The sequence below is a fragment of the Anneissia japonica genome, unplaced genomic scaffold (genome assembly GCF_011630105.1).
Source record: "Anneissia japonica isolate Jap-2015-1 unplaced genomic scaffold, ASM1163010v1 scaffold69_len1423075_cov170, whole genome shotgun sequence".
Taxonomy (NCBI): domain Eukaryota; kingdom Metazoa; phylum Echinodermata; class Crinoidea; order Comatulida; family Comatulidae; genus Anneissia; species Anneissia japonica.
In genome coordinates this window covers 1,007,993-1,023,873 of record NW_022748202.1, presented here as the reverse complement: position 1 = coordinate 1,023,873, position 15,881 = coordinate 1,007,993, and the positions used below count along the sequence as shown (strand labels likewise).

The following is a 15,881-nucleotide window of genomic DNA, read 5'->3' as shown; positions in this document are numbered from 1 at the left end:
ATGTGTATAAGAGACAGATATATGGGAGGGCAATAAAATAAACAAGAAGAATAAATAATCACCAATTTGCCTAAACCCAATACTCAATACATAATCAAAATTCTCATTAGGGAGACTTTTTATTTCAACTACGCATGTCTGAGTCAAAGGTCACAGCATAGTAAACAATTATCCATTATGAAATGAATGAGAATAAGATTCATTTTGTTCACGGGCGTATGGTTTGTGTGCAGTAACATAGATCTTTTACATACAGCTAAAACTGCGAGAGATATTATTGTGAAAGAATAATAAAAAATAAATAACTACATAAACTGTTTGTGAAACAGAATTTATGGGGTTTTTTTCGAATTTGCATAATGAGAACTGATATTTGAAATTACTGATATCTACGACTTTACGTCCATATAATGTACATAATTATTTTTTATTAAATAAATTCAAAGAAATGGTGCTACAGAGGCTTGAACTTGTCGTTATGCTATTTTGCTGAAGTTAAGGCCTGTTTACACTTCAACGATAACGATAACGTTAAAAATGCTAAAAAGCGATTGTTCATATAGAAAAATGAGTATGACGTCATCTGATTTGATTTGTCAAAATATGTTTGTTATCGCATAACTGATAAATCGTTATCGAATCGTTCTAGTGTAAAAACTTCTATTATTTCTTTTATTTTCTATATGAACTTTTGCTTTTTAGCTTTTTTATCGTCATCGTTATCGTTGAAGTATAAACAGGCCTTTAAAGTGTCGGGTACAGAACCCAACTAGCTGAAGTAAAGTAGTTTTGATTAAATTGGTTCAATGCAAAGATTTGCGATGCGTTTCACGGAAAATTTGTGTTAAACTTAATTGGAGAACGCGTAAAATATGTAAAATGGTTAAACTTGATATTTTGATTAACAGTTTATTTTATAAAATATTTAGAAATTGGCCTACGTAATATTTTACTAGCCACATCGTTACTATATACAGATGGACCACGCGTGAGGAAGATCCAAGCATGGACATGGACTAGGTTGCAGAGGGATAACAGGAAGAAAAAAAAAGTCAGAACAAAATAAATGGCTTTTGGCAGTAGTAGAAAAGCCAATTAACTGATTACAAGCGAAAATATTTTCTGGCCTAATAAAAGATTTTAGCTTTCATCCTTTTCTGTGCATCACATGCATTGAATGTATACTATGACGTAATTCGCGTACGTGACGATACGCAGACTGAAAAGTTTATTCACTATTTTATGATTATATTACTTATTGTCATGTTTTCATTTTACTACTTTAGGTTTGCTCTGGGCTTTCATCAGCTTTGGCAATTCGAATAGGTCAACGTTTAGGAGAGAATGAGCCTGGACATGCTAAAGAGTATATGCAAGTTGCATATACGTTGTGTTGTAAGTGAAAACTTAATCATAGACATGTTAAAATTTTAAGGAATGGAGAGTCCTGATGCCTCATTTATGAATCATGGTAGAAGAAGCCCATTGTTAAATCATAGGAGTAAACACAACTAAACTTATACTATGTTGCAATATGTCTATTGGGTTTTATTGTCAAACACTAGTCAACCAACGAACAGTGCTTATAAATATTACATTTCGAGTGTTCTGCAAATAATTCAAGTCACACAGGACTCTATATACCACCAAGTTCTATCTCTTTGTTTTTTTCTGATCATTATGTTTTGTAATAAGCCTTCTATTCAAGTCATACAGTATTAATATCACCCCGATTTTTGTGCCGCCAAATTCTATTTGTTCCGTTCACTTTTTACTTCTTTACTTGTGTTTGTGTATCAACAGACAGTGCTCATAAAAACACTTCGCTAGTCCTACATGCGTACTGTATACATGCGAAAAAATGTATTTTTACTGACGACTGTTAAGCTGATGATATGTTCACACAGAAATTTTCCTCGACCAAATTTTGGGTCATGACCGCTGGTGTAGACTTAGTACAATTTAAAAGTAGGCCCTATAACTTCAAATTGCGAAAAATAAAAGAACTTTCAAATAGACCTATCATAGCGGAAAGAGTTGTACCATGGTTGTACCCAGATGTAACGATTTCTTTCAAAGGTTGAGGTTTTCTTTGGCCGTCACATGAACTCTAAAAAATAGTTTGGCCCTGCGGGAGGCCGGGTCAAGGAGAAAAAATGTACATGTATTTTCTACATAATAGTAGACAAAATCGATTGAATAAGTCTTTAAAAACCTTATAAATTGTCATATTTTTCGGATCTTCGCCCCCTAGAACACAAAACGAAAGTTTTTTAGAGACATCCGACCGGGCCCACTTTTTTCATCGGGGACATCGGACCTGGCCTGGCGCCACCACTGAGGACTTCAAACAAACTAATTAGGAACCAGAGCTGTATGCAGTTAATATAATTAATTGTCTTTTACTGAAGTAAACTATAGTAAACATCAACCTTATTTTTTTTTAAAAGTCTATAGGTTTCGGATTTGGGCCTCGAACATAAATAATTACAAAAGAGATAATGGACCAGTATACAATCTCTAAAATAAGTCCTTGATTAGACCTTTGCGACGCCTGTTAGGGGAGGGTTGCCAAGGGAGGGGTAGGATAGCTCCCTTCGGGAGGAAGAAAAATGCTTTGAAAAAGCATTCTTACCATTTGAGAATACCATTTCCGGGCGTCTAGAGGAGCCGATTCGTGGAATTTGCTCACCTCAGCCCTATAGTGGGGCTGAGGTGCGTGTGGACTACAGTGCTGGAATTTTTTTTCTTTAATCTAGAAAAAAGGAAAATTTATAATCAAGTTTAGGTATGCGATTGCCATTTCCGGCCATCTAGAGGTATCATAATCATAATTTTTTCTTTGCCTCACCCCGGTTTGTCAAAATCCATCTCTGAGCCACCTCCATTTTAAAATCCTTGATATACCACTGGACTACCTATTGGGGCCCCGGTCAGAAAATTTCTGGATCCGCCCCTGCAATAAGAATCAGCCGGGAATCATCTTGGAGGTGAAGGTTCAATATTATAATGAGATACGGTGTTTATATTTAGTCTTATAATAGTAATATTTCCATAGAGTGAAGCGATCAATACAGGTCTTTAGGAAGGCATGGACTCACGGTTCTGATATTGGGGAAGACCAATTTTAAATATTTTTATCCTATTAATACCGTACATCCAATACCGTAGCCGAGTATTGGGACAGTTTGGACAGTCCCACACAATTTTTTTAATGGGTCCACAAAGAATGAGTCCACATTTTAAAAAATTGGTCCAAATTATGCAATTTTATACACAAAGTGAGTCCAGATTTCTCATATTTGGCTTAAAAATGTAAATTCTTTAGAAAATGGGTCCAGATTTTTCATATTTTTGCGTAAAATGGGTCACCTTTTAAGAAAATGTGACTATATTATTTGAATTTACGAGTAAAGTTGGTCTACTCTGATATTGTCCCGCACTATTTGAAAATCCTGGCTATGGCATTGCCTACGCCTAGAACAGAACGAGCAATCATTAAAGTTACAACCGGTTACTTTGGACCAGAGGATTGCAAAGTGCTCGATCGAGGTCCAACGACTAAAAACCAGAAAAAAAAGAAGAATAAACTGTAATGTAAAACAATTGTAATGTATCACTGACAAGTTTTGAATTAGTTACTAAATTTAATCATTGTTGCTTTGCATCGTACTATTTTTTAAAATTATTATTTTGTTTGTAGCATGCGTGAATGTCGTTATCTCCCTCCTCCACCCGTCTAACAAGACTGGAGACCCCGACCCCCGTCGTACGACACCACGAGGAAGTCGTCGAACTAAAAAAAAAAAAAAAAAAAAAAAAAAAATCTGAACCAATCAAAGTTATTGTAGAGTGTACAATTTGGACCCTACCAGAGAATTGTGTCCCGGGGCCCTAAACAATGGGAGCCCCAGTTCGCTGAACCACTGGTAGTTCCTGCATATATGATTGATTATTTTAACGTTATTAACAATTTTAAATAATAATGTGCAGTATTATATAAAGATACATTTACTATCACTCCAAATGTTTATCGACGCATTGCTTTATTTTACTTTTTATGGGGGTGGAAGCGGGGTGGTTACCTAGAAACTGGGGACGCCTAGAGATCGGGGGTCCAAGTTCAATGAACCACCTTAACCTAGTTAAGCATTGTAGTTATTCGCCTGCTATTAAACTACAATGCTCCGCATCCACGTTTTTGTATACAACGTTAGGTACGTGACTGTCTCTAGTTTTATTATAGGCGTAAGTCTCGTATCGTAAACACCAACTTTTAATTTTGTCGATCCCATCTTATCCTACTACCTAAATGCATTGTCACACATCTCACTCTACTTCCGTTGCCTCAGGATATTAAGAAATAAAACAAAATAATATAGGCCATACAAAAAAAAAAAAAAAGAGGAAAAAAAAAAAAAAAAAAAAAAAAAAAAATACAGTAGCGTCATTCCAGTGAACAGACAAAATAATTTTTTTTTGTATTCTTTCTTTGTTGTTGTTGTTGTTTTTTGTTTTGTTTTTGGGACAGTATTTATATTATACAATAGTACACTCATAATGCCGTAATTAATCATATTTAACGAGTTTATATATGTTTTTGATAAATGAAATGTTGAATGTAAATTCTGGTTTCAGGGATTTCTGCATTATTAGTTGGTGTTTTACTGTTTATATTTTCTGATTACGTTGGATACGTATTCACAACAAATAGGTAAGTTCGTATTGTTTTTTATCTGTAACAATATGCCTGTGTTTGCTCTATGGTGCTTATGAGGTGGTTTGTCGCAGAAGTTTCTATTCTAGTCATAAACTATTGGTCGGAAGTACGAACCCCACACGCTGCATAATCCCAGTCGGCCCCAGTGATTCAGACTATGTTTTAGCCTTACACTATGACGATAACGATCAACGATAAAAAAAATCGATGTTAAATAAATAAATAAATATAAAATGTATATATATATATGCTGCTTGTCATACCCAAGAAGAAGAATAACGATAAAAAGCTAAAAAGCAATTGGTTCATATAGAAAATAAAAGAAATGAGAGAAGCTCTCACACTAGCACGATTCGATAACGATTTATCATGTATACCATACAAAAACTATTTTCACAAATAAAATCAAATGACGTCATAATCGAGGGAAAACGATAAAATCGTAGTAGTAAAAACGATTTTATCGTTTTCCCATGATTATGACGTCATTTGATTTGATTTGTGAAATTATTATTTTTTTTCCAATGCCTATGACAACTGGACTTTTTTTCCCATGACTAAAAACAACTCGAGACAGGTGTATGAGTGTGTACACCATGTAGTAATTTGTGGGTCAGTGAATATGTTAATACGTTAGTGTGTTCACACAGTGATAGCCTTAATATTGAGGAGTAGACGCATTATCATCATCATTATTATTATTATTATTATTATTATTATTATTATTATTATTATTATTATTATTATTATTATTATTGCTGTGATTAATTATTATTATTATTGCTGTGATTAACATTAGCATCATCGTCATCATCATTATCATTGTTACCATTATTATTATAGTTAAAATTAACATTGGTGTCATCCTCATCGTCATCACCATTATCATCATCTTCTTCGTCACCAGCATCATCATCATTATAAATACAGCATTATTGTTACTATTTCGTTTTCTCAGAGTGGTTGTTGAAGAGATCGCAAAGATTGTTCCAGTCTTAGTCATCTTCGAGATTAGCGATTTTACGACCGTATGTATTACTTATTATTAAAATAATATATTGTACTTAAATATAGTTATCATTCAAGATGATAAAATCTGGAAAATTTTAAAGTTTTCAAAAGATCAAATAAGTCATGGAATTCCAATGAGAAACAATTTAGTTTTCGTTGATTTACAGACGTATTATTGTAAAATTTCATAATTGATAATTAATAATTTTATTTTACTCAAAACTCAAATGTAATGAGTCTGGTAGGGAAAAAAAGAACATGTTCATGTTCAAGATGCCTACCAGAGAAACAATGATAATAGCGAAAACATCAACAGCAAAAACAATTAAAAAAGAAAATGATGGATAATAATTAAACTATTTTGTACTGTTAAACATTTTCCTCAGTTTTTAACTTTTAATTGTCTCTAGCTGTTTGTTTTTTCGTATCGAACCATGATGACATGACTGAGATTATGCCTGTGTGAAACCCCGAACAACATTTTGACTACATACTAAATACATACTAAATCTGTTTTTTTTTTTACATTAGCATTTGTAACGCGCTTCAACGCCACCGTCCTATTGCCAAAAGGAGGCTCGCTAATCAACGACTATAATAATACATTAATGAACACTATTTTCCTTTTTTAGAACATTGGAAGAGGAGTAGTTCAAGGGTGTGGTCGGCAGAAATTTGGCGCACTGATATCATTTGTTAGCTTCTATTTCATTGGTCTTCCTGTGTGTATTTACTTGGTTTTGTTTCGAAAATGGCAAGCCGAAGGTAAAATCTTAAAAATACAGCAGAAATACAAAACGAACTACAAAAATTATGATTTCGATCATTTAATTAAATGTCAGGTTTCAAGCGGAAAATCTGTTTTAAAGCATAAAGAATACCTTAGAACCTTGTGCGTGTATTTGGACGATATATCCAGAGCTCCCTTTTTCAAGACAACAAGAGTTATAGACGTATTCTAGCACTCTGTATTCTACTATATTATATCTAGGCCTATACAATTGTTTCCAGATGATTTTTTAATTTTATTTTTTCATGTCTATCCACCGGTGTACGTAGGGTCAATATTAGCTTACAAAATTAAATTCCACTTACTTATTAAACTAAAATCGAAATATAACTTATATTTTGTGCACATTACAATGAAAATATAGGCCTATTGCCAAAACCAGTTCCCCCACCCCAGTAATCACAAAACGTTATTTTAACATTCGCGAACGCTGTCAACGTTGTGGCTATGTTATGTACGCCATGTCAAAAGCAATGTTAACACAACGTTGCAGCAACATTTAATTAGTTATTTACGGTTTTTCAAACATTATAACGTAAATTTGTTACATGAGAACAGTGTTGACTCTGAAAATTTGCCGACAGGGAGTCCACAAGTCCGACAAGGGGTCCGAACCAACGGACAGACTGGAGCCTCGCTGTCCGGTTCCAGGAATAAAAGTTGCTCGTAGGGTTCACGGGGAGGGTTTTTTGGTAGCATACTATCACCCAAATTGTGCTTTTAGACTAGCCTACAATATTAGGGATTGGCAATCAAAATAACGTTATTTGAGTAGGCAATGATTATTATTATTATTATTATTATTATTATTATTATTATTATTATTATTATTATTATTATTATTATTATTATTTTACTTTTTGATCCGACGACCTCGTCGTGGCCTAGAATGACAAGGAGTTCTGGCCTGTCCGACGGGAGAAAATTCCCCCTCCACCCCCACTGGCGCCACCACTACCTGTGCCCTATGTTAACTGGAATAGAGCTATGCAGTATACACACCCTCTACAATTTCTTATAACTTAACCCATTTTGTATAACCTCTGATTTCCATATTGCGCTGCGCTTTCTCATTTACGCGGATGCAATGAATCTTTAACTATTATAACATTACAGTATTGCTTAACTTTGTCTTTCGATTTTGATGTATTTATAACAGGGATGTGGATAGGTTTGTGTATTGCCCAATCATTACAGGCAATTGGTCTTCTCTTTTACACCTTCAGCATTGACTGGGATCATGAAGTACATTTGGTTAGTACAGTAAAGAAACTTCTGAAATTGAAACTTTATTGATACATCGTCATCATCATCATCATCGTCATCATCATCATCATTATCATCATCATCATCATCATCATCATCATCATCATCATCATCATCATCATCATCACCATCATCATCAACATCATCAACATCATCATCGTCATCATCATCATCACCACTACCAAGGGGGTGCTAGCTATAGCAAAAATAAGTTAATTTAACTATTTATGTTTTTTGGCTTCGAAAATTTCTAGTTGAGAGTTGGGGTAAGGCGAAGCTTTGTTTGTTGGGCTTGAAATGTCGGATTTAGGTATTTAGGTGCATACAGCAATTATTAGTCTAGCCCTATGGATTAACAGAAAAATACATTCTTAAATGTTTTTACCTAACCTGTATACCTACAACAAATATTATGCTTATACTAACACTGTCATACATAACTTAAATTAAGTAAAATTGGGCATAATTTACTAACGTAATTTTATCACTCGTCTCCTCTAGAGTAAAGAGAGAATTGGAGACCAATCAGAACACACCGAGGCTGCGAAAGGTAATGAAGAAGGCATTAGCAAGGTGGAACGTATGCCATTAGTGAATACGAACGGATTCAAATTGAGCCGTAATGTTATTTATTTGAGAATTATGAATACGGCGTTAGCGACCATTATATGTGCATCAGGTGTCATCTTCTACTTTCTGTATTAAAACAAATGTCATACACTGGTGTGTGGGTGGGGGGAGGAGTTTGAGTGTTGTGTATGAGGGTGCAAGTATGTTGTGTTCTAGCGACAGAATGCCTATATCCACATTTTACATTGAACGAAACGGAACGCTAGGTTTTTACATTCATAATTTCGAGTTAAAAAAGTGCTAAAAAAAAAAAGCAGTAGATATGACACGTTTATTTTACTGCCAATTGGGCATTCTGATATACACAGCTGTACTATGAATAGCATAAACTGTATTGTATTGTTTCTAAATAATTATATTGCACAATATTGTATATTTTAATTTAGAAAGATGAAGTTATTAAATTTTAAGAATGTAAACAAATAAACCGGTTGGATTATACAGGTGTAGAGTGTAAGTATGTTTGAATATACCTAATTATTGTCATACGCGTTATTGCTTATATATGCTACAATGAATTGTGTTCAAGGTGTTTGGCAGCTAACCTGCATATGTATATATACGTCTCTTATACACATCTAGATGTGTATAAGAGACAGGTTTTAAAGCATAAAGAATACCTTAGAACCTTGTGCGTGTATTTGGACGATATATCCAGAGCTCCCTTTTTCAAGACAACAAGAGTTATAGACGTATTCTATACTTACTGTTTGCACCATAAGAAGAATCATCGTGCTGTTGTGAAGATGTAAATATTGCAAACTATCTTACTTAATATTTTAATTAAGATATAAGAAATTTTATACATATAAATCAAAGCAGTTGAATTAAATATGATTAAAGATGTATTAAGAAGGTTTTTTTTTATTGGGCATTTAAACAAAATAGTACTAGTCCTAATTTATTGTTTAGCAATAATATATACTGTAATAGCAGTTATATAAACATAGATAAATAAACGGTGCCCAAATATATAGAGGAACATTTGTTGTAATAATTGTATAAAGCAATGCTCCTTAATGAATGAAAAGTTCATTTGCAGAGTTATTATTTATTCGATTATAACCGAAATGCTCCTTCGGCTCAGTTATTATTTATCTATTTTTTATATTGTGTAAATTATGAATAAAGTAAAAACAAAATACATTGGCTGAATTAAATTTGTGTACAGCATTATGTATTGTTTCTTTGGACTCTTAACTCATACAGGCCTGTGGTATTACGTTAAGAAATTTTCCTCTATGTGTTCCCCAGTTACAAAGAGATGAAGCAGAATTGATTTGTGCAATGTTTAACCTTCACGAATTGATGGGATGCGACGATGGGAGCATATCAAAATCGTTAGTTTATTGTCGAATTCCCAACATCAGTTTAACACTAACTGTCTATGCATAATGTAGGAAAAGTAAATGCTTGCTGAGCCACTAGGGCACATAGGGCTGCAGCTTATGCCCAGTTTCTGTAGCATGGAGCAGATGAGAGTACAATACTCTCCCTGGGTGGGACGCTGGCCCACCGCAGGTTACTCCCAGCAATTTGCTGGTACACATTGACAGCGCAACGTCACAGCACATTCTTCTGTTATACCCACCGCACCAAACCGCTTCCAGAAATGCAGGAAAAATATTATTTAACTGTCCGTTAATTGACGGTGGGTTTTTTTCACATTCAAATATTTAATTGTAAGTTAATTTAGGCCTACTACATATACATATAGAAAAATTTAGCAATTCAAATATGGAATTTAATTTTTCATTTTTTAAGCTCATGACAATACAGTGAACCTTTAATTTAAGGCCAGGGTCTATGTAAAAGATTATTGAAAAGTACTATTTACATGTCCGAGGATTGACGGAGATTTTGTTTTTTAATTCAGATTTTTAATTGTAAATTAATAACTTATTTAAATTTACAAATTTAATAATTCAAATTTGGAAATGAGTTCCCTTTTTTTTGCTCATGACATTCGATAACTTACTTATACACAAAAGTAAATTATTATAACTAATTGAATGAGGGAGCAGTCATATTATGGCGTACATCCCCGAATGGAAGCACATTAGGCTTAATCGAGATAGTACAGTACATACACTGTACATGAATTCAAAGCAACAAAATAAATTTAAAAAATTGGTTTATACCTGGTTTATACAGTAGTTTAGGTGATTTAATACCGTTAATACACTCCATAATACAGATTGATGATACAGTGGTCCTATTTTTGGTTTTATATTAGTAATTCCCGAAATTTACGGCATTCATTTTGATAAGAAGCCCCCCCCCACCCTCTTAATTTGCAAAAGTAGCCTCGAGAAGAAGCCCATCCAAATTTCGCAAAAAAGAAGCCCAGGTTTTACGGTATATGATGATATAGGCCTATTTCATGTTCACCACTTTGTTCAAAAGGATAAGGAAATACATTACACTGTATGAAAGAAATATAACAATTTAATATAATAAAATAAATGATAGCTGGGAAGCGCGTTGTGATTGGTCAAATAGTTTGGTTTACGTTAGATTATGTGGACCAATCATATCAACTCTCGTGCACCTGGGGGGTTTGGCTGGAAGAATCTACTTCCGGGTTTTAGGTCGATCGATCGTACACCTGACTGACAGACTGACTGTTTGCTGAGAATGGTTGTATTTAGAGGGAATTAAATGTCAAATTTTCTAATACTTCTTTATATTTGTGGACGTTACCTTGATTACAGAAGAAAAATATCGTCATGGCACAACTAGGAACCGATACAGTTATGAGCAGTGATATTAGAAATGTTGATATAATCGCGACGGAACAAGTGGAAACATTTACGGTAACCAAAGATTTCCGTCGACAGCCGGGGTCTCGTTGGGGCTAGGCCTAGCTGGGCAAAGCCTGAGCGGCAGCCTACTTCGATTTCTGGCTAGGCCTAAGCCTGGGCCTAGCTAGTAGTAGTAGTATTTGTAGTAGTAGTGGAATAATGATAGTAGCACAAACCCTAGGCTAGGCATCTGCTAGCTTCTACCTTTAATTTTATTCCCTTCAGTTCTTTAAAAAGTACATTATAAATACAAAAATATTATAGGCCAACAATATATGATGGAAAATATACAAAAAATGGGACAAAACATAATTTTAGACCTAGGGCCTATACAGCAGTGACTTGCTAGCTTTTGAAAAACAAACCACCAGATATTCATAATAAATAATTCACTCTCTGGATATGTTTCCGACATGTCGTAGTGCATTAACATTTTCTCTTGTATTGGGCTTTATTAATATCTTGTACACTTTCATCTAGAATATATGCGAAGTCTGCGCTATGCATAAATAGACCTAGACCTAGGCCATAATCTTGGGTGGTCTCGGGTGATGTTGTTTGGAGGACCCCTACTAAGAAAAGTATACCTAGACCTATTTTGTAACTAACAACACTTCACCCCCACCCCCCTGATCGTTTCACCCTGAGTTGTTTTAACAAGAGTTTTCCCCCTTGGTTTTATGAATAAGTAGGACTAAGATAGATTTAATAGCTAGTGCCTGTAATTTATTGATATAATTAAGAGTGGTGAACTATCCAAAGTTTTATTGAATTTTTTTTCCCAATTTTGTTGAGTGCAGGGCAGGTGAAAGTGCAACACTGCATGTTATACTAGAAGAAAACACAATGATACACTTTCTCATCCCTCCTTCACCAGGTTTACATCATTCAAGTGATAATTGGAGAATGCCATTGGACGATCAAGCACCGTTACAGTGAGTTCCACGAGCTGCACGAAAAGCTAGTGTTGGACAAGAAGGTTGAAAAGTCAGCTCTCCCTCCCAAGAAACTAATTGGTAACACATCAAAGTCTTTTATTCAAAAGCGAAAACAAGAACTGGCGATTTATTTACAGAAGTTGATGGATAGGTACAATCCAGTACCAACGCAGCTTGCTCGATTTCTTGAATTTGATATTTACGTAAGTAACACCAGCAAGGTATGATAGCAGTTGGCTATTATTAGTTGAAGCAGTTAGCACAAAGGTTGTGGCTTGGATTCTCAACCTTGAGTTCAGGTGTTCGAATCCTTTGCTGTACAAGTCGCTTGTGTCTTTGGGCAAGGCACTTTATCCATGTTGCCTCTCCATTGTTAGTTTAAATGGGTTCCTGGTAAGATGTTAATTTTTAATAAGGTTTGGAAGGAAGTGTTTTTGGGAGGTGGGGGGTTAAATAACAGGGGTCCCAAGTCTCAAGAAAATTGGGAATACCTCCCGCGACCATGTAAGTATCTCCCAGAAAGTAAACAATATCCCACAAATTAACGATACTGTATTTGCATGACATGTTTTTACTAGTAACTCTATTATCAATTGTCTCCAAGAAGTCGGTGCCAATTGGTATCACCATGCAGAGCAAAATATAATTAGATGTGTTAACACTGACCGCCAGGGTTTTGAAGAAACATTATCAGCCACCGACAGACTTTTTAGTGAATTATAACACTTTTCCAAAGCTTTGTGAGAGTGTGTATGTGAACAGATTGACATGTAATAAATACTACAAGAACTACAAACAACGTAGCTTTACAATAGTACCAAACACTTTATCACAATCTGTGACCCGTAACATGAAAGTGACTCACACGTTTTACGCATATTCACACAATAAAGCTGAGATAACTGCATTTCAGTATCGCCATACAATATGAGGTGACTGAGAATAGGTCACATTGAAATAGCGAAAGACTGAATATAGTGTTGAAATTGTTAGTACATGTTGGTAATTACCCCTTCCATCGGATTCCGTAAAAAATCCCCAAAACACAGAGATCTCCGTGTTTGGCGGTCATGCGTTGCATTACCAAACATGCAGATCTCCGTGTTTGTGTTAAGAAAGTTCATTTAAACAGATCCCCTGTATGTGGATTTTTCCAACTTGTGACCCCTGAGATAATCGTATGTAGGATTAAACAAAAAGGGAAACATTGTTATTGAAATAATAGTTATTTATATTATTTATTATTAATTTTACTCTAATGCGTTAAATTCTTTTCTTTGTGGTTTTGTTCTAAAGGATGTGACTGGTGTTTCTCAAGCGCTTGCAAAGGAACTCTTTGAGAAGGGTGACCTTATTCTATCAAGTGGTGAAGTCTGCGAGATGACACCAATGCAGCTGTTTGCTATAACAGAAAGGCTAAAGTTGCCATTACCTACGTGTGGTATGTATAATTATACATTATTATTATGTACATTTTTATACTATAGATTCTCGGGTATAAACCCATCCCCCTTGAGTATGAAATTCGATTTTGAGGGGTAGACTTTTACCTGGGAATTTCACACAAAAAAATACATTCGTTTTTGTGTCTACTGCCCTCAATAGACACTTTGAGCTCAGTTTGTAAATCCGGAAGTGTAAAGTCTGGAAGCATAAAGCCATTACGTAATTGGTGACCTGTTTGGGAGAACAGAATCTTCCAATGCACGACACCTTGCTCCTTGTTTGCCCATCCATGCACCTCGCTTGTTTTTGTTGTAGCTAGCCTAGGCCTTCTAAGGCCTGTTTTACTATTGTACTAATTTGGACACTTTGCACCAGGAAAACGTATATTTAAAAGAGTAAAACTGTGAGAGTTGATGCTAGTGCTAGGCCTAGTTTCTCACTTTTTACGTCGTAGGTGGCCTAACACACCGATAATCAACACACAGAGCCACAGTAATTTTACTGTACAGGTAGGCTAGGCTAGATACAATTGAGCTGGCAAGGAAATGGAAAACAACAATAAAAATGCCAATGTAAAGAATGAAACAAGGCATACGGCTATCAGTATTAAGCCTAGTAATAACCACAATTTTCCCAATAACTGAATCCTCATGTGGATACGTTAGTAAACATATTATAAGGCAGTAGACACGCTCCCGTTGGGAGCCTATTTTTTTAAACTGCCAATGCCTATGTCAGTAGCAACCATTGATATTTATGTGAAAGTATTTGTAAAAATCAGCTGACCTATTTATACCCTGGGCTTTTGCTAGGGAAATGCTTTTACATAAAAGTGGACAAAAAGTATAGGGTGGGTTTATATTCAAGGAACTAATGCATTTTATATTTGAACCAAAATCTCCAAAAAAAGAAGATTATGTTGCTGCCTATACTTTTTTCATTTGTAAGTTTCTTTTACCTTTTCTGTTTTCTAATAATAGTTACTGATGATGCTCGAAATGACCTTGGACACATCATGGATTTCCTCGCACAATTGAAGTATCTCCGGGTAAATATTTAAAATTCATGATTTTATTTTACTCAGTACAAAGTAAAACTTAACTGTATAAAACACAAAAAAAAAAACAATTTAAAGCATTGAATAAAGTTGTATACACATCAAATTTCCTGTGATAAATAAATATGATATGCCCATATTTGGGTGTATTACGACATCATCATGCCCATATATGTACACATCACACAACTTGCAGTGAGACACAGATATAAAAAGAAAAGGAAAAAAATAAATCAGAATTTTTCTGCTGATTTTCAGGCAATTTACAACAAAAATCCTTAAATATTGTTTGAAGCTTTTGTATGGCAAAGTAATAATATATTAAATGCTTGCAGTACACAATATGCGACCATTCCAAGGTAAAACAATGTGACTGCATGAAAATATAACAGCAGTTACGTTGTGTTTGTTGTGAATGTTTGGACGTTTCAATTGAGTCACTTCAATCATCATCAGATGAGAGCAGCTTAGCTCAGTAGGCTAAACTGGTGGTGGCCACTGTGTGTGTGCGCTGAACCGTGGAGATCTCTTGGTTCCCAGTTCAGTTCCCATCGCTGCTCTCCTTGTATTTCAGCTAGAGGGCTGAAACGCAAGTTACGAAAGCGCACCATCTATCGCATGAGGTGTTTAAGCCGTCGGTCCTGTTTGCATTAGGGCCAATATGTACGTTAAAGAACACAGTACAATCTTCGGAAAAGAGTAGGGGATTGTCTCCTGGTGTACTGCCCAATCACCACCAGAGACCCCACTGGAAATACACCGAATAAATCCAATCCAATCCAATCAGGAGAACAATATCCTTATAGAATATGAAGAACAAGGGTATTAATTTTTTAGGAAATTATTTTGTTTTTCTTATGTTCGGGTTGAAGTTGACATTAGGTGCTACCGCATTTATTATCATTACTATATTGTGATGGCACGCGGCCTGTTATGTCCACGGTTCTGCCGGGTAAGACTAGCAGACATGCCTCTACTGTAGATTTAAAGAGTCAGACTTGGAATTAATACTGTCAAATTTTGGTGTGTGATCTTTTGGCTATTGCATTTAACTATCAAATCTTATTCAATAAAAATTATGAATATGCACATCGATTAAAAAAATAATGACTAGACGAAAAATTTGACCTAAAGTCAAATATATATCAATGTTTAAACAATGATACGCAGGCGTATGAACTGGTACATATTTACTGGTACATATGTACCGGTACATATC

General features: G+C 34.9%; 2 protein-coding genes across 3 annotated transcripts in view; both read left to right on the top strand.

The window, feature by feature from the left end:
- The first annotated feature begins 1,272 nt into the window (after positions 1–1,272).
- Positions 1,273–8,974, top strand: LOC117120782 (protein DETOXIFICATION 2-like). Its single transcript, XM_033265870.1, has 6 exons — positions 1,273–1,395; positions 4,639–4,714; positions 5,679–5,748; positions 6,364–6,496; positions 7,681–7,775; positions 8,289–8,974. The coding sequence occupies exons 1-6, from the start codon at positions 1,371–1,373 to the stop codon at positions 8,490–8,492; spliced, it is 603 nt and encodes a 200-aa protein (XP_033121761.1). The 5' UTR covers positions 1,273–1,370; the 3' UTR covers positions 8,493–8,974.
- A 2,039-nt stretch (positions 8,975–11,013) lies between these two features.
- Positions 11,014–15,881, top strand: part of LOC117120741 (nischarin-like) — a 17,183-nt gene continuing 12,315 nt past the window's right edge. For both annotated transcript variants that reach the window (XM_033265817.1, XM_033265816.1), the window contains exons 1-4: positions 11,014–11,233; positions 12,099–12,362; positions 13,456–13,600; positions 14,586–14,653. In XM_033265817.1, coding sequence (XP_033121708.1) covers positions 11,147–11,233; positions 12,099–12,362; positions 13,456–13,600; positions 14,586–14,653 — 564 coding nt within the window. In that variant the 5' untranslated portion in view covers positions 11,014–11,146. The remainder of the gene's footprint in view (positions 11,234–12,098; positions 12,363–13,455; positions 13,601–14,585; positions 14,654–15,881) is intronic.